The sequence below is a fragment of the Mustela putorius genome, unplaced genomic scaffold, assembly GCF_011764305.1.
Source record: "Mustela putorius furo isolate JIRA1106 unplaced genomic scaffold, ASM1176430v1.1 tig00000281_pilon_pilon_pilon, whole genome shotgun sequence".
Taxonomy (NCBI): Eukaryota; Metazoa; Chordata; class Mammalia; order Carnivora; family Mustelidae; genus Mustela; species Mustela putorius.
In genome coordinates, this window is record NW_025421343.1 from 14,415,733 (window position 1) to 14,436,533 (window position 20,801).

The following is a 20,801-nucleotide window of genomic DNA, read 5'->3' on the forward strand; positions in this document are numbered from 1 at the left end:
GTTCATAACACCTCATTTGTAAAATACCTAAAGCTCTGTATTTTGCAGTGAGCTGTTAGGTTATAATGGAATGGCAGAAGTTCATTTAGCAGTTGGATTAATTTGGTAAAAACTGAAGTTGATCATTTGTGTTTTGGTCAGTTCCTAGAAGAAAGCATGAATAAACCACAGATTGGATTATGTGGAAAAAGATATTTTCCATAAAAAAAAGAATGTAATGGTATTGATCCAGTCTTATTCAAGAGAGAGACAGAAAAGAGCTTTCTGATTAACAAACATTGGGCGCTTTTATGACACAGGAAAATGTCCTCCCTTTGCACATACTCTCTGAAGCTTTCTGATACCTGATTTGGCATTCCTCCATATGGGGAAAGGGGCATGATGTCCTACCCAGTCCTGGAAGGCGCCCCCATCTAGTTATCAGGGCTTGGCCACTGCCACAGAAGATACCACTTTGTAGAATCTTGGATTATGCCTCAACCTGTTGGTTATTTGGTTAGTGTGAGTCAGTCCTGGATGCCTGCATCACTATTAACACTAAAAAAGTCAGGTTTCTGGCTCTGGCCCTTGAAGAAACCAACTTTGTACTATTATTAAGTTAATGTGCTGTTCCCTCCAGGTTCCCTAACACCCTGGGATTTTTCATAGGCTGTGTGAGTGGATTCAGGGCCTGTGGGAATAACCTGACAATCTGTGTTGGCTTTGTGTATCTGAGTCTTTTTTTTTTTTTTTTTTCCTTTGGAGGAAGCATGGTCCATGCTGTCTTCAGATTCTGAAAGGGGCCCATGATCCAAAAGGTGAAAGAACCACTGCTGTATAATACCTGTGTCTGAACTGCAGCTTCTGTAATCACTGCTTCTTTTTTTTAATTGATTACTTCTGCAGTACTTCATATGTACCAGCACTGTGCAGAGTCAGTGGGGACAAGGCACAGCCCTTCAAGCAGGGATTCTGCTTATACAGAGCTTCCTCTCCTAAGGAGAGAGGTAAAGCCACACCTGACTGTATACAGTGTGAAGAAGCTTGAGTTTAAAGTACAAATCCAGGTTGATGAGAGTGCTGAAGAAATCCAGGAGAGCTTCATAGTCGAGTGGGGAGAGGTTGGGGGGCCATTTGAGATGGTCTTTGAAGGCTGAACAGAGTTGATAGGAACTCCACTGAGAGGGAGAAATGACATCAGTATCCTCCCCTTTCACATTTTATTTCAAAAATCATCTCCTCCCAAGACTAAGTGATTTATTGATTTTTGTAGGACAGGTTGCTTGGAAGCGAGCTGTCAAAGGTGTCCGGGAAATGTGTGATGTGTGTGACACCACTATCTTCAACCTGCACTGGGTGTGTCCTAGGTGTGGGTTTGGAGTATGTGTGGATTGCTACCGGATGAAGAGGAAGAATTGCCAACAAGGTGAGAAATAACTTGATTCTCCTCCAAGCTCCCCTTTACACTCTTAAATGAAGACTTTTACTGATTTGTGGTTGATGGATTTCTGAAGCAATCCAGAGTCCAGGAGCAGTTACTGTGAATCATTTTCTGCAGGCGCTGCCTACAAGACTTTCTCTTGGCTGAGATGTGTGAAGAGTCAGATACATGAACCAGAGAACCTAATGCCTACACAAATCATCCCTGGGAAAGGTACTCCGTGTGGTGCAGTGATGTTCTTTCCCCCTTGTTTTGGTTAGCTCATAGGGTCTGGTGGTTTGGTTTTACTTTATGTAGTATAATTACTTGATAACTTACCTTAGTATATGCCGTAAATTGTCCAAAGATGTATTAAATTATGCCTTAAGAGCTTTTTTTTTTTTTTTTTAAAGATTTTATTTATTTATTTGACAGAGGGAAATCACAAGTAGATGGAGAGGCAGGCAGAGAGAGAGAGAGGGAAGCAGGCTCCCTACTGACCAGAGAGCCTGATGGGGGACTTGATCCCAGGACCCTGAGATCATGACCCGAGCCGTAGGCAGCGAGCGGCTTAACCCACTGAGCCACCCAGGCGCCCCTTCTTTTTTTGTTTTTTTTTTCTTAAGAGCTTTTTAATTAAGGTTTTGTGAACAGTTTTGTAGAAGGAAGGAAAATGATTCATTTGCAGGGGAAGGCATACTTAGTATGAAAAGGAGAGAGAATCTAAGCACCATGTTGCTTAAAAAAAAAAAAAAAAGGAAAACTGTTGGAAATACCAGTTTCTGCTTTGTTATATTGAGATTGAATGTGCCTAATACCCTTGTTGAGATATTTGTCTCTGTCCTTTTTTTAGCCCTCTATGATGTTGGAGATATTGTTCATTCTGTGAGAGCAAAATGGGGAATAAAAGCAAATTGTCCCTGTTCAAACAGGCAATTCAAACTCTTCTCAAAGCCAGCCTCCAAGGAAGACATAAAACAGGTATATTGTTTTTGCTAGATTCACTGTTCTTGATATATCTATCTTTCCAAATAACCGAAGGATTTCTGTAGTATATTTGAAAGGAACATGGGGACCCAAATAACCGAAGGATTTCTGTAGTATATTTGAAAGGACATGGGGACAGTGTTCAGTGGTAAGAAACAGCTCCTACATTTCATGTGATAGTTCATGGACCCATTCTCACTTTTCACATTTCTGTGGACCTCATTTCTGTAGCCTCTTTTAGTAGGTTTTTATTTTTATTCATTGAAAAAGCAAAAATATCTTCTATCTTAATTAATAAGTTGCTCTTGAATTTTATGTGGGTTTGTAAAAAACTTTTCATGTTTTACAAAGTTAAGATAATTGTTTAAAATTACCAAGTATATGTCATCGATATAATATATATTTGAAAAGTTAAAGGAAATAATACTGAATGAATTTTATTTTTTTTTTTTTTTTTTTTTTTTTTTAAAGATTTTATTTATTTATCAGAGAGAGAGAGGGGGAGAGAGCGAACACAGGCAGACAGAATGGCAGGCAGAGGCAGAGGGAGAAGCAGGCTCCCTGCTGAGCAAGGAGCCCGATGTGGGACTCGATCCCAGGACGCTGGGATCATGACCTGAGCCGAAGGCAGCTGCTTAACCAACTGAGCCACCCAGGCGTCCCTGAATGAATTTTAAATACCCATCACTCACCATAAAAACTGTGCATTTCTATGGTGCTCACATGCCTCTTCCTGGTAGCTTCCCCTTCATCTGCAACCATCACATCTACCCTATTCTCTCTTTGTTCCTCCCCTTCTCCCCAGTGTCTTCACCCACATCGTACTTGATAAGCAGAATTCCACATTTTTCATAAAGCTGTGGTGTCAAAGGCAGTAGAGGTAGAAGAGCTGTGCTCTTTAGATTCAGAACTGAATTTGAATTCTTACTCTGCACTTTCTAGTTGTATGACATGAGCTGATTTCAATATGCTTCTGCTTCCTCATCAACAACAGAGGAGTGGGGGCACCTGAATGGCTCAGTCGGTTAAGCGTCCAACTCTTGATCTCAGGGTTGTGAGTTCCAGACCCACTTCGGACTCTGCGCTAGGCATGGAGCCTACTTTTAAAAAAATAAACAACAGAGGAATAATAAACAATACTGATCATTGAGTATCACAAAAATCCATCACACGTAAAGAAAAGAAAAAAAAAAAGAAAAGAAAAAGGCGGGGACCATAGCAGGAATTTGACTGGTTTTTCTTCTTCTGTTTGTATAAATTCATCAGCTAAGTCAGGGCAGTTTCTAAGTAACAGAAAAATAAGTGGTGTGCTCTGTCTAGTTTTTTTTTTAATGTTTGAGTTCTTTTAAGAGCTGTTTATCTCATTTTTAAAGCCTGCTATGCTATGCTGAAACAAAAGACCGTTTTTTTTCCCTCTGCATCTCATTTTCTTCTGAAATCAGAGCTGTACCGTTCCTGCTCTGCCTCACTCACTCATTCATTCACTTATTCATTCATTCAGCAACCATCTTGTGAGTACGTATTCCAGCTACTGTGAGTTCACAGGGGAGCTGAGCACAAACTGGTCATTATTTAAAGCAACATGGTAGGTGGAGTGATAAGAGATATGTATGAGCAGGAAATGGTTGATTAGGGTTAGGGAGGGAAATCTTGCTGTATTTAAATTCTTAACATGCCTTTTGTTTTCACCAGTAAGACTTAAAAGCTGAAAAAAAAAAAAAATTAAAATCTCTTCTACTTGATCTAATTGTGCTCTATTATTTTAAGAGTCCTGCAGTTTTGATGATGTCCAGGGCTATTAGGTGGTTTTGTGTGGGATATTTCTCACTGGTGAGCTGTTAGGGGAGAAGGTAAGGAAAAGGAAATGTAATGTTTCAGCTTGTGGAAAATTCTCTTTTTAAACTCAACACAGACTTCTTTTGCTGGAGAAAAACCTACTCTTGGTGCCGTGTTCCAGCAGAATCCCTTGGTGTTGGAGCCAGTGCCTGTGGCTGGGGAAGCCACTTCCAAGCCAGCCAGCAGCATGAAACCTGCTTGCCCTGCCAGCACTTCTCCCTTAAACTGGCTGGCAGACCTGACCAGCGGGAATGTCAACAAGGAAAACAAGGGTGAGGGTTTCCTGCTTTCCTCTGGGTTCCTGGGAACTTCAGTCCATTCTCGGAAGGGATTGGCAACCTCAGTTGCTGTGAGAGCAGTGTGATTAGAAGTGTGTGGAGTGGAAAGGGGTGGTTCCCTGTATTCACCAGGGAGACCTGTCATAAATGCAAGTATATTTAAAATGCAATCCCAAGGGGCACCTGGGTGACTCACCTGGATTAAGCGTTCAACTCTTCTTCAGCTCAGTTCTTGATATCAGGGTTGTGAGTTCAAGCCCCATGTTGGATTCCATGCTGAATGTGGAGCCTACATTAAGGGGCAGGGGGGCAGTCCCAAAAGGTAGAATTTCTGCTGACAGTTGAACTCTAGGCTGAGATTGTGTTTGGCAAGAAAGGAGTGGGCTGAGACTTGCTTTAATAAATGATTTCGACCTTTCTGTCCTTATCCTGTTTGTTCCTATTTTGTCTAATTAGAACGTTGTGGCTTCAGTTTTATTTTTCTCCTCTGTCCTGTGGTCTTAGGATGCTAGATGACAGTGTAAAGAATATAGGCTTTGGAGTGAGACCATTAAATTAGAATTTAGGTGATTCTGCTTTTTAGCTATGTTATAAGAAAGAAAAATTGCAGGTTAATTTCTTTTATGCAGAGATCCTGAACAAGTTTCAGAACTCTAAATAAAGGAAGTGTACAGTAAGACCAACCAGGGCTTCGGAAATGCAGGTGTCATTTAACATTGAAAAATAATAGTCACATGACAAGACAGAGAAAGTAGTAAAATTCAATACCTATTCATGATTTTAAAAAAATAAATTTGGAACAAAAGGGAACATCCTTAATCATTAATGAGTTTTTACAATAAAACTGACAGTAGATATCATAATGATTGATTTTTTTTTAATTGTTTGAATAGTTTTTTAAACAGTGTGCCTCTGTTCAGGGATAAGAGGATATCTGCCATCACTATTAAACATTGTACTGAAATTCCTGGCTATTGCAATAAGGCAGACAAACAGGAAAAGATTTTAGGATTGGAAGAAAATGATAAAGCTGTTGATATTCTAGACAACCTGATTATATATGTAAAAAATAAAAGTGTATCTAATAAATACATATCTATTAAGGTTGCCAGTTACAATGTTAATTTATAAAAATGATGTTATGTGTACCGGGAGCAAGCAGATAGAAAATGGAAGTTTAAGAAACATCATTTGCACCATGATTTCACTCGTGTGTGGAATCTAAAAAAACAAATGAATAAACAAAAAGTAGAGTTAGACCTATGATTACCAAAGGGGGATATGGGGTGGTGGGGTGGTGGGAATGGGTGAAGGGGGGTGGGAGATACAGACTTCCAGTTATGGAATGAAGGTGACATGGGAATAAAAGGCACAACAATAGGGATTACAGTCCATGGTATTTTAACAATGTCGTATGCTGACAGATGGGAGCTATACTTGCAGTGAGCGCAGCATAACAGAGAAATTGAATCATGATGTTGGACACCTGAAACTAAAGGAATATTGTCAGCTACACTGGGGGGAAGAAATTTTTAAAAACCCAATTAATACAATATTACCGTGAATGTTGTGTACTTCTTGTTTTAATACCAGTTGGAAATCCTTGTCTCAATTAATGATTTATTGGTATTTATCCTCTTAAGTTTTTTTGTTCTAAAGTAAACGAAATCTGAGTCCCAAAGTAATTCTATTAATAGAAGACAAATAAGGGATTTGCCTTTTGGAATGCTTTTCCATCTGGATGGTTTTGGTTTTGTTTCTAGAAAAACAACCAACGATGCCAATTCTGAAGAATGAAATCAAATGCCTTCCACCCCTCCCTCCTTTGAGCAAATCCAGCACAGTCCTCCACACCTTTAACAGCACAATTTTAACACCTGTAAGCAACAACAATTCTGGTTTCCTCCGAAATCTCTTGAATTCTTCTGCAGGAAAGGTATATATTTGTTTTATTTATATTTTGTCTTGTAAAAATGAATAGAGTCAGAATAGGAAGAGACCAAAAAAATTGAAACAGACAGTAGAAAGAAGATAGGAATCTTAGGCTTTCTTTCATGGGTACAGAAGGTTTCGTTGGCAGGTGGGCTTTGCAGGGTTAGTGTACCAAGATGGGCCATTTTTTTCCTGTTAAACTTTTTCTTTACCTCTTTCTGTGAGTTGTAATGTCAAGTGGGGGAAGGGAACTTACCTATTTGTCTTAGGATCCTGACTTGGACTCTTCTGGGTATTTGATACTTAATGCTAGCGTTGTAGGAATGGATTTTTTGATGGAAGGGAATGACCTATTTAAAGACTTGTGTTCTTTCTTAAATTCAGACAGAAAATGGACTGAAAAATACACCAAAAATCCTTGATGACATCTTTGCCTCTTTGGTGCAAAATAAGACGTCTTCTGATTTTTCTAAGAGGCCTCAAGGACTGACTATTAAGCCCAGTATTCTGGGCTTTGACACTCCTCACTATTGGCTGTGTGATAATCGCTTGCTATGCCTCCAAGATCCCAACAACAAGAGCAACTGGAATGTGTTTAGGGAGTGCTGGAAACAAGGACAGGTAAGAGGGGCCTCTTTCCCCCCAACTCAGTTCAGAGCCCCTTCCTCTGTTCTTTCAGTAGGCTTCTGACAGTCCTGTCCCCGCATCCCGCCTCCCTTCAGTTGTAAGTGGTATATACTTTATCTGCTCTTTTTGTACTTTATTGTTTAGGGTGAATGTAATTAAGGCACTGTAGCTGTGAGTCCTATTTTTTTTACTGCAGACATTCCTGAGTTCTCTTCCAGTGAGGTTTTGATTATTCCTAAACCAGTCATCTTTGGATATTTGATGTATGCTTTTTGGGCTCTGTGATTCTTGGGTGATGAACCTCAATGGGAGGAATGAGCAAGAGTAAGGCTGTTGGGGCTTGGGGCATTAGACAGAATACAGTCAAAATCATGTGTCCCTCTGTCCTGAATTAAAACCCTTATGCTGAAGGTGATTTTAGGTGGGCCAGAGCCATGTGGTGACCTCTTGGAGTGGTGTGTGGTCTCCCAGGGGTCTGCATTGTTTTTTGATTGATGGTTTGGGACATGCATAGCTTTGTGGAACTGCTCCTGTGCTTTCTTGTTTTGGCTTTAGTATTCTGGATGTTTGGCTTTTCTTCTGGGCCAAATGGAGACCTCACTAAAGGAACACTGTATTCTTAGACAAGGCCAGGACTTGGGGAATTGCCAAATAGAGAAATATATGTATTTAACCAAGAAGAAGTTCCCACATAATTTTTCAGCCCTGTATACTAGGTAAGATTAGCTCATGATGATGACAATAGGCTGAATGCAATCTACCAGCCATGTTTTGTTTGGATTCCATAAAGTTTAAAAAAAAAAAAATTGAACTTCTCCATATTTTAGTTAGGCTATTTCATGTAAAGATTGGGATTTCTGGCTTGTCTTGGCAACTGCAGGTCCATATTCCTGCCTGACAGGAATAGGCTGGAGACCGTTGGCAGCACCCCTTGTGGACAGGACAGTCCTACCACCTTTGTCCCTCCTTTACATTCCCTGCCTGGTCCTGATCCTTGGTGTTGGTATTCTGTGAGTGACGGCCTCCGAATCAGAAGATGGGCTCCTTGCTTCTGGAAGCTTACTAATGTAGTTTGAGAGCAAGGAGGAAGGAGTACATGAAGACAAGCGGTGCTGTGGGAGCTCAGAGCACTAAGCTATCACCTCAGGATCTGCCACTGAGGACCAGTCACCGAGAAACGAACAAGCAGCTGTTTGGAAAGGGGCTGCCTTTGGTTTGGGGACAGAGCTGGGGGAGTTCAAACTAAAGTCTTCATTCTCTTCTTTTAGCCAGTGATGGTGTCAGGAGTGCATCATAAATTGAACTCTGAGCTTTGGAAACCTGAATCCTTCAGGAAAGAGTTTGGGAATCAGGAAGTCGACCTGGTTAACTGTAGGACCAATGAAATCATCACTGGAGCCACAGTAGGAGACTTCTGGGATGGATTTGAAGATGTTCCAAGTATGTATGAAAGACCTTCGAAGGGAGTTAGGATGTAAAAGGAGGGCACAGGAGTAGCAGGAGTCTGAAGCCCTTCAGTGACGACTCCATGAGTTAGAGTTTAAAATTCGTGTCTTACCTCTTCTCCACCCCCACCCCTTTTTAAAGTTTATTATGCTTTAGAACCAAGGCAGCATTCACTTTGTGGTTCCTTAGGTGAGGTTTCGGGCATCTGTTCTACAGGTGGCGCCACGTCTGTCCTGTGACAGGTGTTCTATGCTTTCTCTTGTGCCTGTGGGGAGCAGAGCACAAAGCCAGGGCTTGTGACTCAAGGCTGGTGGGTTTATGTGTGTTTGACCTGCATGCATCCTTTTATGCTTTAAACATTTTAACTCCTGTTGAACAAGTTAAGTGGACCTGAAGATGCCAGGGAATGTGAATTCACTTAACACGGCGGGTATCCTGGTCACTGCCTGCTGCACCTCCACTGGGAGCTTGTGTGTCTGGTCCTGAGGCTTGGCCCTTTCTGCGTACTGGCCCATCAGTAAACTGTTACCAGGATTCATATCACCATCACCAGGCCCCCATCCCCACTGGAAGGTTTGACCAGTTAATTCTTCAGATGCTCAATAATTCAAGTTCCCTCATTCATCACTCTCATTTTTTTAGACACACTTACACCTTTAATCTACTGCTTCCTTACTCCTTTTTACCCACATTTACAGATTATAGTTCATACCTTCAATAAACTTTCTAACGAAGTTATGGCTGACTTTTTAATATAAAGTGTAAAGATGTTTTCCACAAGTAGCTGCTGAAATGGAGTTTCAGGCAGAAGATGGTTACTTAGGGATCAGCATCTGTGAAACAAAGGAGGAGAAAGAAGAACTGAGCAGGGAAAGGAGTCATTTGCAGTGCAGGCTCCTCAGATCCTCAGCCAGTCTTGCAGGGAGTTCTGAAACACGTATTAACCTTCATTGTCTCAGACTGGGCTGAAGTGGGACATGGCAGGGCCTTTGTCCCCCTGTCTCCCTCAGTCTGTAGATACTGGTGTCCTGGGAAAAGGACCTGACCTAGTGCGGCAGTTCTATGCAGCTGAGGCAACCTCTAAATGCTGTGTCTGGACAGCAGGTCTTTTGAAGCTTTCCACTGAGGCCTGAATTCAAGTCCCGTCTCTTGATACATCCTTGTGGTGTATAGGAGCTTGGTAGCTTAATTTTCTTGGGACTCAAGCTTCCTCATGCTGGCCGATGGTGAAAACAGCTCCAAGTCAACTATAGCTTGCCCATTCTACGCTGAAGATTCTGTTGCGCACATCCCCAGCACCCCACCCACAGTGACATACTGCTGCTCTTCTGAACACACACTGTTACCCTGTATTTTTCTGTTTCTTCCTGGAGTGTGCATTTATTTAAACTAGGTTATGGGACAGTACTTGGTTGACTACAAAACATTACACAGATGTTAGTCCTCAAGAGTACGGGGTCTGAAGTCAAACCTGGGTTCCATCCCAATTCTGCCACTTAGTAGCTGGATGACCTTGGGTGTGTCTGTCAGTTTCCTTGTCCCCAAATAGGAATATTAAATGATGCCTAATCTCATTGGGATATCGGGTTTAGTTGTAAGGATTAAATGGTTAAGACAGTTGGCAGACACTAGAGCACAGTAAGAAATGAAATAGTAGTTGTCATTGCTGTTGATTGTAATTATCAATGTCTTTTTCGATCAGAACTTGGATCTTGGTTCCTTGGCATTATTTGCCGCAGGTAATAGTTCTGACTAAATCGTGTGGTGCTATTGGCCCTACTTGTCCCTGGACAGAGCATCAGCTAGTTTCAGTCTCTTTGAGCAAGACCAGACATTTTTATTTCATAGTAGCTTTAGAAAACCTTGTCTCCTAAACATTTGTGACCTCTTATTGTTAAAGTGCATTGCTGTTTATTAGTTAGGGAGCTGCTCTCTTCTTCCAGAATGCTGTATATTAGGAAAATGCTGGATCTGAGAGACAACTGTCAAAACACCCAACTGTGTGTAATGGGCAAAAGGGGGTGGCTGAAATCTCAAAGAATGAGGAGCAGCAGTTTAATAAACATCTAGAAAAGATTAGATTGTAATTTTTATTTTGCTATTTCTGTGCTGCCTCCTAGGTATGAATGGGTTTCTGGGCAGTGTAGAAATGTAATAGTTGGTAATTGGCAGGCGGGGAATTGTTAAACTGTGTACTAAATGTATCGGGTTATGAAGATTTTGCAGACAAGAATTTTATTCACATTGTTATGCATAAAATGCTAATTTGCCTTTATTTTGGTCTGTTTCTGAGTTATGAATAGTAACAAATCAGTAATTCTGGTTACCTTTCAGACCGCTTGAAAAATGAAAAAGAACCAATGGTGTTGAAACTTAAGGACTGGCCACCAGGAGAGGATTTTAGAGATATGATGCCTTCTAGGTATGATTGTTGGCCAGGGGGAGGGATGATTCTGTCCTTGACTTGATAGGATAAATTCTTCTTGAGGTGGTGAGAAAAGAGTTTTTCAAAAGGGGAAGATGAAGGCGCCTGGGTGGCTCAGTTGGTGAAGTGACTACCTTTGGCTCAGGTCATGATCCCGGAGTCCCACATTGGACTCCCTGCTCAGTGGGGAGTCTGCTTCTCCCTCTGACCCTCTCCCCTCTTGTGTTCTCCCTCAGAAAAAAAAGTGGGGGGGTGGTTGGAAATATGGAATACTTTTACTGGTGCTGATATTTTATTTTTAGAGTATAGTCTTTGGAGATCTGTGTTTTAAATAAGATAAAGAAGTTACTATGAGATTTGGCCAATGAAAGCTTCACACATTTCCATTTTAGTGCTGTGCCAGAGAAGAGGCCAAATGAGGTGTGCGGCCTCTGACTTGGAGGCAGTATTCGGATTGGACCTATCAGGGTTCAGTGTAATGATAGTGCATTAAACAACAAGATAGCTGAATTGGTAGATCCATTTTCCTGATTTGAGCTTGAACCTTGGAAAGGATCCTTAGAACTAATAAATAATAAATCCCTGAGGGTCACTTCTTATCAGGAAGTTACTGCTCACATCTTTTGTCTGAAATATTCCAGATCATTTTGATAAAGATGGGTGATGTGTGAGAGAAAGACGATATCTTCGTTCATAACTACTGTAATTCTACTCTTAAATATTGTTCAGGGAAAGCTTTCTCCATCTTTACAACTGCACATATTTTTATTTGTTCCTTTTGGTAAGAAGGAACAAAACAGATCACACAGTGATGGATTAGATTCTTATCTAATCCTTATCCATAGATAAGGCAAGCTTATTTTGCAAATGCTTGTTCTCTTGTTCCAGGTTTGATGATCTGATGGCCAATATTCCACTGCCTGAGTACACAAGGAGAGATGGCAAACTAAACTTGGCCTCCAGGCTGCCTAACTACTTTGTGAGGCCAGATCTCGGTCCCAAGATGTATAATGCTTATGGTAAGAAAGAAATGGCTAACTTGAAAAAATTATAACGGAAATAGAGCCTGTCAAAATGTTTGGAAAATTGCTCTTGAGGAAGGTGGAAATGGAAGACCTCTATAGTCCTAACACTTCACACAGCAGTGGGCTTCATTTTTGCATATTTCCTTTCATTGTTTTTCCACGAGTAGGTGTATTTCCTTTTCATAGTTGCAGTTGTAGGGATGTGTGCGATTTTTTATTTTTCTCTTTTCTACACCTCGTTCTATTGAAAAATCTTTGTGTTGCTTAATAGTTTTTAATTTTGGTGGTTGTATGGTACATCATTAAATTCATGTAACTTTGTTACTCATTTTAAAGTCAGTCTGCTAGCATTCTAGCTATTTCAACATCTGCTACACTTAAATACCCCCATGTTGGGGGTAGTAGTTTGTTACTTAAGTTAGTATCAGAAGCACCCTCTGAATTGGATTTCTGTTGTGTAGGCATGACTCCCTAAACTATCCAGCAAGGGGGATTGCACAGGATAGAGATTGATTTCCTCGGTAACCAGAGTTGTGTTTCATCTTTATTGCTGTGACCTTGACCAGTTTTCTGTTGGGGCTTTATTTAGATCTTAACTATAGTTGGCTGTTTTGAAGGAATTGTTTATTGATGGATTGTTGAATGAAGTTTCAGTTGTTGGGATCATTTATTGACTTTGCTTTAGTCTTTTATACTATTTGGACCCCATTTTTCCCAGTCCTTCTAGAAATTACTACTTCAATTTTATTCTGTCCTCCCATAATTACTCTAAAGTCCAGTCTCTTGGTCCTGAGGCTGACAACCCCCCTAAAAAAAGGACAGAGTCCTTTGGCATCTTTGCCATGTTCTCCAGAGACTGTTGGGGGCCGAGAAGAGCAGGGCCTTGGATCTCAGCCCCACAGTTCTTCTGTTATGGTAGAGTTAGTCCAGGGATCTACCTGGGATGGGGTCAGGGAACATTTTAAGAACGGAGTTTATGTTTGAGCTCCCACAGCTTAGATGTCTGAGAACATTCTGCGAGGGTAGGGTGAGAAAACGGGAGAGAGGAATTGTTTATTGTTATTGGGAGAGAGGACATAGCAGGTGAAGTCCCCTGATGTATTCCCTTTACATGTCAGGTTTCAGTTTGGAGAGCCCTGTGTACGCTGTGGGCCTGTACCATTTTCACTGGCTGAGTTTCCTTCTCTCAAGCCCTGCAGAGCAGCTAGTTGGTTGGGGTCTCAAGACGTACTCTGCTTCTAGCAGATATTTACGTAAACTTATGTGAATGAAAGTATTTTTCCACTAAAGTAAATGGTATAGTGTTGCATAATGATTATCCATGCTTTGTATGCTCTTAAAGCTTTATGGGGTAGAAGTGGTTACCTGAGAAGTTTCCAGAATTAATTGTCGGCCTGGTTTAAACAGCTTAGCAGCATAGACAAGAACAGATAGATGGCAGTGTTACTCTTGTTCCTGTCCAGAGTCAGCAGGTAGGGATTGAAAATATGAAATATGTTCATTTTCAGAGGTTGAATGATTGAGCTGAGAGTCCTCAGGCAGAGTAGGGTGAAAAAGCTCTTTGGAGAGAGAGTCAGCATCTCTCCATCCCCAGTACTACCACCAGTGTTACCCATGGGGGCAGGGACTTCAGGACAGTGGCAGGGACAGTGACCTGCTCAGGACGTACCTAGGTCCGTCAGTAGCAGGTCTGGGACTAGGACGCTGGGTCTCCTGATTTTCAGGCCAGTTCTGCTGCTCTCTGCCCTGAACCCCAGTGCTGTCACCCAGCAGTCCCCGTTGTGTCTGCTCGTGTGGTCTTCATGATTGTCCATGGTGTTACGTTCAGGAATCCTTTCCCTGGGACCTTTATGTTTTTATAATCTCGGATCTGTTGGAGTTTAGACTCTCCATTTACAGACCGTTTTAGCAGCGTGCAGTCGCCTGTAGCTGCCTGTGGATGAGTGTTGGGCTGGTAGCTGGGTAGGTGTTGCTTCCATCTTTGTTTGTCACAATGCTTTTCCTCCCTTTGGCACTGGCCAAGGAGCAGGCAGCCTGACCGAGCTCTGAGACCTGTTCATTCTTCCTCCCATTCCTCCCATCTCATGCCTGCCCTTCCCGGCACAGGGTTTGTGCTCCTACAGTTTGTGCTCAGCATGCCTGTACGCTTGTAACACCGCCGTATGCTTGTGTTCTCGCAGAATATTCTTTTCGGTTTTAACCTGTTTGAGCTTTATATAAATAGAATCAGACTTTTGGGTAATCATCCATGCTGTCATTTATAGCTGTCCATTTCAATAATTTTCCTTCTATGCCGTTAATTGCTTTTCCTTCTTAAATGCACTCAGAACTTGGAGTCTAATACAGTGACTCCCCATATACTTAACCTCCAGTTATAGCAGCTATCAGTTTTTTTGCCATGATTGTCTCATTATTCCCTCCCATTCTGTTTTTCCTTCATCATTTTAGAACAAATCCCCTTTAAAGCATATCCTTCGATTTTGCCTAAATACTTAATGCTCAGCCCTCTCCTAGGACAGATAGTTTGGCTAAATGGAAAGAAAGGAAATCACTACAGTACAGGGCTCCTAAGGCTGCCGCCCCAGGTTGAAGTTACAGGGTGCCCTCTCCTGTGTCAAGCTGCTCCTCAAACTGCAAGGCTCTGGCAAGCCGGAGGGAAGTCCCTTGGCCTCCTCCAAATAACTGATAGCTGTTTCAGGGGCTGGTGGGTTAGCAGATGGCCTCTGCTTGCCCCCTATGAGCCATACTTCTCTCTGCTGCCCATACATGTCAGGGTGGGCTGTCCACGGTGACCACAGCCCTTGGTTAGCCTCAGGGTGACTGCTGAGCAAGGCAAGTCTTTTCCTGGGCTAAGAGATGAAAATTTCAGACTATGAGCACCAACCAGGACTTCATGTGTTGGCTCACTACCCTCCTCCCCACCTTTTTTTTTCTTTTTTTTGGACAGTTGAGGGAACCCAAGGGAACTGATTGGTCAGTGTTCTCTCTTATTCTGAGTGTATAGCCATTCGAGGTTCCAGATTTATGCGTATGTGAGGGGGCTTTCTGTTAGACTCCCCATCTGGAGTGAGCCCTGGGCCTTATGTTTTGCCCCAGAGCACTCTAGGCTGTGACACCCAAAGTTTGAGAACTGGTTGAGCACATGTCCTTTCGGCAGATTCCAGCTTGAGGAGCCACTTCACCATTCCCGAGTCCTGCTTTCCAGTTTTTTGGTTTATGAGTATTTCTTCTTTTCTTGCCGCCACACTGTTTCATTAAAAGAATGTTTTTTCAATGATTTCACCCAGGATTTTTAGTTGTTCTTCGCAGGAGAGTCTATCAAGGACCTACTTTGCCTATCATCAGAAACAAGTCCTAGTGTTAGGACTTGGCTTTTTATTTTTATAATTAACTATTTGATGAGATTATTTTCTTGCAAAATTGAAAGGGTAACATAACTTAAATATTGTTCTCTTTTACATGATTTATATAAGAGACAGCTTTTAAATTTTGTGACCAGATATCTCCCAGGAAGTGGGAGAGACAGTGGCAGCCTTCATAAATTTAAGGTGTTTTCTGTTGACAGGATTAATTACTCCAGAAGACAGGAAATACGGAACAACAAATCTTCACTTAGATGTATCTGATGCAGCTAATGTTATGGTGTATGTGGGAATTCCCAAAGGACAGTGTGACCAAGAAGAAGGTAGGGTGCTAAGTATAGAAATGAGACTTAATCTGTAATCTGGAGACTGTGGTCTGATACTTGCTTTTTTCCTTGCTCCAGAAGTCCTTAAAACCATCCAAGATGGAGATTCTGATGAACTCACAATAAAGCGATTTATTGAAGGAAAAGAGAAGCCAGGAGCCCTCTGGCACATATATGCTGCAAAGGACACGGAGAAAATACGAGAATTCCTTAAAAAGGTATGCTTTTCTGTCCTATGGCTTATGAAGACAGGCATGGAGAATAGCACTCTTAGAAACTACTCCATGTGGAGAACTGACTGGCTGTCGGGCAATAACCATAACCTCAAAAGTTTAATCTCTTCGTGTCAGATTGACTAGGCTGAAGCTGGTTGCTGAGGAACAAAGATTTCTAAATGATCAAGCGCACACCTCTGAGAAGAGGACCTTGTCTTACGACTGTGCCTTTTTTTTTTTTTTAAGATTTTATTTATTAATTTGACAGAGATCACAAGTAGGCAGAGAGGCAGACAGAGAGAGAGGAAGGGAAGCAGGCTCCCTGCTGAGCAGAGAGCCCAATGTGGGGCTCGATCCCGGACCCTGGAACCATGACCTTTAACCCACTGAGCCACCCACGTGTCCCTATGACTGTGTTCTACATTATAGTGCATTTGGTGATTTTTGTGCTCTCCAAGTTTGTTCCTCCGATTGTTTAGCAACTATTTATTTTTACTGCTTTAAAAATCAGAGTACCTCAGAAATTCATGTATAATTCCTTGGCCCTTGATGCCTGTGTTCTGAGTGAGTTACTAAAGTCCCTGTGGGTTTTATCCACCCTCATTTAGTAGTAGGTCAGGAAAGCCTCAGGCATTACTTGTGGCCATTAGCTTGCAAAGGGACATTGGAAAGAGGAATACCGGGGCTTTTAAGATTCCAAGTTTCTAGTAGTTGTCAGTTTGTTCAGCAAGGCCTGTGTGTGGAAATTCTAGGCAACTGGAAAGATGGGTGCATTCGGTTTTTATCAGCCAGGGTATCTGTGGCTGATACTCTTTAGTTGTTCATGAGGATCAGATCTGAACACCCTACCCTGTTACCTGGTATCAGGTAGGTCCTTAACCAGCATTGGTTTGAATTAAGCTGTTTCTGATTTAGGATAATTTCACTCTTCCAAAACCTGCTGGTCACCATATTGTTCCTCTGATAGCATCTCCCTGAGTTTGTGGGTCTCTGCTGCCAAATACTGTGTCTAGAATAAACATATTTAATCTGTAGCTGTCTTTAGGACTGCTCAGTGACTCGGATTGTGAAATGATTATAGATTTTTAATAGCTGCTATACAGGAAGTCTATATCTAAGGAACTCGAGCCTACTTATGTTCAAAAGTCTAGACCAAACTATTGTTCAAACATAGTATTTAGAAAAATAACATAGACTGCCAGTCAGAGAGTGTTGGAAATGACAGAAGGGAAAGTCACATTTTCTTTCAATCTTCTCCTGGTTCTTTCAGTTAATGTCTTTGAGTGTTACTTGTCTCTTTCTGCCAGTGGGGTACCTGTTAAGGAAGGCCTGATGACATCTATTGTCTGCCCACACTCTCTGGGGGCCTGGGGCAGGGAGTGGGGGAATGCCCTTATTGTGCCTCAATGTGTTACTCAGTTTCATAATATTTCAAATGTATTCTAGGTATCAGAAGAGCAAGGTCAAGAAAACCCAGCAGATCATGATCCCATTCATGATCAGAGCTGGTATTTAGACCGATCACTAAGAAAGCGTCTTCATCAAGAGTACGGAGTTCAAGGCTGGGCTATTGTACAGTTTCTTGGGGATGTGGTATTTATCCCAGCGGGAGCTCCACATCAGGCAAGAAACATTACTTTATTCTCTTTACACTGTAAGATCTTTTGCATGTGTGTTACTTGTGGGTTTTTTTTTGCATGTGTGTTACTTGTGTTACATGTAACTTGTGTTTTCCAGGTTCATAACTTATATAGCTGTATTAAAGTGGCTGAAGATTTTGTTTCTCCAGAGCATGTTAAACACTGTTTCTGGCTTACTCAGGAATTCCGTTATCTGTCACAGACTCATACCAATCATGAAGATAAATTACAGGTAACAATATCACTGATTCTTGGCATTCTCTCTCTCTTGCTTCATGGCCCATTACTGACCTAAGAGAGTCAGTGAACTTGACTGTGTCACACTGGGTATAATGAGTTGAATTGGCTTCATGTGTAGTTTCACTGTCTACTTAGGCCAAGGAGGAATGAACATAGAGGAAGTCTCATCTTGGTTTGTGATTGGTTTATACTCTAAGGGACTATGCCCCAAGAGAAACACTTGGGTAATTAAAACAAATCGATCTTTGAGGGACCTGGTTGGGACAGTCGGTCAAGTGTCTGAGGTTTCAGTTTGGGTTGTGATCTTAGGGTCGTGAGATTGAGGACCATGTCTGGGCTCTACACTGAGGGCAGAGTCTGCTTGGGATTCTCTCCCTCTCCCTCTGTCCCACTTGTGCTTGAGTGCACATGCTCTTTCTGTCTCTCAAATAAATCTTAAAGAAAGAAAAAAATACATATTTGACTTCTGACGCTGGCTCAACTGCCAGACATTGGTCTTGAACAAAGACTTTTAGTGCTGTGGTGTTCTCACCCTTGAGTAGAGCAGAACAGAATCTCTGGGATCCAAAGAAGATTTCAGAGAGTAGGTTTAAAGATGATTTCAATAGTGAGTTATGTAATGTAGTTTTATGTTTGGAAAACTAGGGGAATATACAAGTTTTGAAAAATTGTACCTTGGGGCTTGCCTCTCCCTGTACTCACCAGGCTCAGGGTCATGGGACATCAAAACCTATGGAAGGGGGGAAAAGGAGGCATGGGTTTAAAATGTGTATGAGACACTGGCCTAAAGGAGTGTAGGTCCCTTTTAAGTACTGACATTTTGAATACCAAGTTGGAACTTTAGAGAGAATGGTAGTAAAACTGGCAGAGGAAATATGTAGTCTTAGTGACAGATTGTGGATTTAGTGATAACCTACCATAATTTCTGCCATTCTTATAGGTGAAGAATGTGATCTACCATGCAGTGAAAGATGCAGTTGCTATGCTGAAAGCCAGTGAATCCAGTTTTGGCAAACCCTAGGGGTCCCAGAGACGCCTTAACCCCTGTACATTGGAAGTGAATTACTGGCAGCTGTTCAAACTCTTCAGGCAGGATTCCTGTGGACTTTGAGATTCATGTTACCTCATCTTCTTTTTTAAACTGTACCCAACTGGTAAGGGTACTCTGTCTAATGTATATTTCTAGTGTTTACACACACTAAATGTGTATATTTAGGAACTATTTACAGAACATGCATCCTTAAACTGTGACTTTCCACCTAGTGCAGAACTTCTACCATGCTGTAAAAACAAAACCTCGTATCCGCTCGGGAACAGTACCTGCAGTTACTCCCCAGCTGTTGGGTGGACAGCTTAGTCAGAATGGGTTATTACTATTAGGAATCACTGCGCAGTTTATTTGGTTGTATTTTGTTCTGTGTCTGAGTACCCTCTCCCTCACCCCGTAGGGCTCAGATGAGCAATGGAGGAAGCGACAGCTCACGGTGCAGTCCCTGCTGTGTTGCATTAGGACTGGCATTAGATAGCAGAAATCAACTACTGTACGATTCTTGGGTTTAACCATCTTTCTTTAGTTCAATGGAGTTTTAATTTAAATGAAGCTTTGCTAATTTTAAGTGTTAAGCATTTTGCATTAAAGTATTCCTATAATATTTTGACTCTACTTATTGGCATTATTATCCTCTGGTTGTAGGTTTAACACACTTTTCTCAAATGTTACAAGTCTAAGAGGTTGCTTCAGGAGCACATCTTAAAAGCAACGAAATTAGATGCTATAGTGATTTGGGATTATTATAATAATGCTAACATGGACATAAGTTTCTTCCCAACGAAGTAGAAACCTTTTCAAAACCCTTCTGCAAAGAAACATCACCAGTTAGCTAAATTTGTAGTGGAAGTTAACAACAAAATAACAGTGATTGGTTAAATGGTTCTAAAAAGGGATTTCAAAGCGATTGAATTACATTGTCTTTCTTTTGGCCTTTCATAAAGTAAGAGTTCACAAATGAAAAGGAGACTATTAGAAGTTTTAGAACGGCAGTACCTAAAATAGTCCTTTCTGATGGAAGAAATTCATCAAGAAGCCACCTTTCTGTATCTCCCTCATTCTTAGACAGCTATAGTTATACTAAAGAAAAGGAATGAAATTGAAATCGAGTAGTAGAGACAAGGCCTAGAGCGTGGGTTTTTTTCGTATGTGCTCAGAGTAGGAGGTCAAAGATCCCTGCCTAATGCCAACCCTGTCTTCAAGCTAAAACCTGTAATGGATGAACTTTGAGAAACATAAATTTCCTGGAAAAAGTAGGTAGACGTATCTGCCCATATCAGTGGGAAATATCTTCCCTGGGAATTTATTAGAAGTTCTTTTGCAGGTTTGGCTCTCAAATTGGGACTGCTACTTAGAAATTTCCCTCAGCTGGAATAGGAAAACTTGGGTCATTTGTAAAGGAAACCAGCTTTAAGCCAGGCCTCAAGGGAATGACAGTTCCAAGATTGTTATTCACAATCAAATACATTATAACAACAAATACGAAAACTGAAAGCCACCCTGCGCGAGTCAGCAAGGGCCTTCAGATTGCCATATTAAACCTGCAGAGGTTTACAGACTGAAATGATCCAGTGTTATTTTATATTCTGAAATGTTTGCTCTTCTTAAATGAGAGTAGAGGAATATGATGGAAAAATGTGATTTCCAGAAATGACCAGATATGGGAAGAAGCTGAATGGAATTTATAGAAATGAGACATGACAGTTAAAGTAAGAAACTTAGCAGCTGATTTAAACAACAAAAAAAAGTTCTTTTATGAACTGGGAGATTGGTAAAAATACAGACTACAGCATTGGACAATAGGATTCTATAAAGAGATGTTAACTGATAAGCAGGACACCAAAAAAATAACAGATCTGGTGATCAGGGACTGAAAGCCGAGAGGATGGTGAGAGGGGGGGTGTTGTCTTGAGAGACAGTTTCTCAGTACTCACAAAGTCATCAGGTTGTGAGAAGCCCACCTGTGTGAGGCAAGGTACATTTTTAAAATCCACATACAATAAATTAAAAGAATA

General features: G+C 41.4%; 1 protein-coding gene across 4 annotated transcripts in view; it reads left to right on the forward strand.

Moving 5' to 3' along the window:
* The window catches only part of KDM3A (lysine demethylase 3A), a 52,754-nt gene extending 33,364 nt beyond the window's left edge, over positions 1-19,390 (forward strand). The window contains exons 13-26 of one of the 4 annotated variants that reach the window (XM_045079116.1): positions 1,253-1,405; positions 1,538-1,633; positions 2,253-2,380; positions 4,299-4,494; positions 6,264-6,436; positions 6,817-7,053; positions 8,328-8,499; positions 10,840-10,927; positions 11,819-11,949; positions 15,521-15,640; positions 15,722-15,861; positions 17,305-17,481; positions 17,596-17,730; positions 18,679-19,390. In XM_045079116.1, the coding sequence (XP_044935051.1) occupies positions 1,253-1,405; positions 1,538-1,633; positions 2,253-2,380; positions 4,299-4,494; positions 6,264-6,436; positions 6,817-7,053; positions 8,328-8,499; positions 10,840-10,927; positions 11,819-11,949; positions 15,521-15,640; positions 15,722-15,861; positions 17,305-17,481; positions 17,596-17,730; positions 18,679-18,759 (2,027 nt within the window). In that variant the 3' untranslated portion in view covers positions 18,760-19,390. The remainder of the gene's footprint in view (positions 1-1,252; positions 1,406-1,537; positions 1,634-2,252; positions 2,381-4,298; positions 4,495-6,263; positions 6,437-6,816; positions 7,054-8,327; positions 8,500-10,839; positions 10,928-11,818; positions 11,950-15,520; positions 15,641-15,721; positions 15,862-17,304; positions 17,482-17,595; positions 17,731-18,678) is intronic. The other 3 variants (XM_045079118.1, XM_045079119.1, XM_045079120.1) reach the window with 3 other exon arrangements.
* Positions 19,391-20,801: the final 1,411 nt, after the last annotated feature.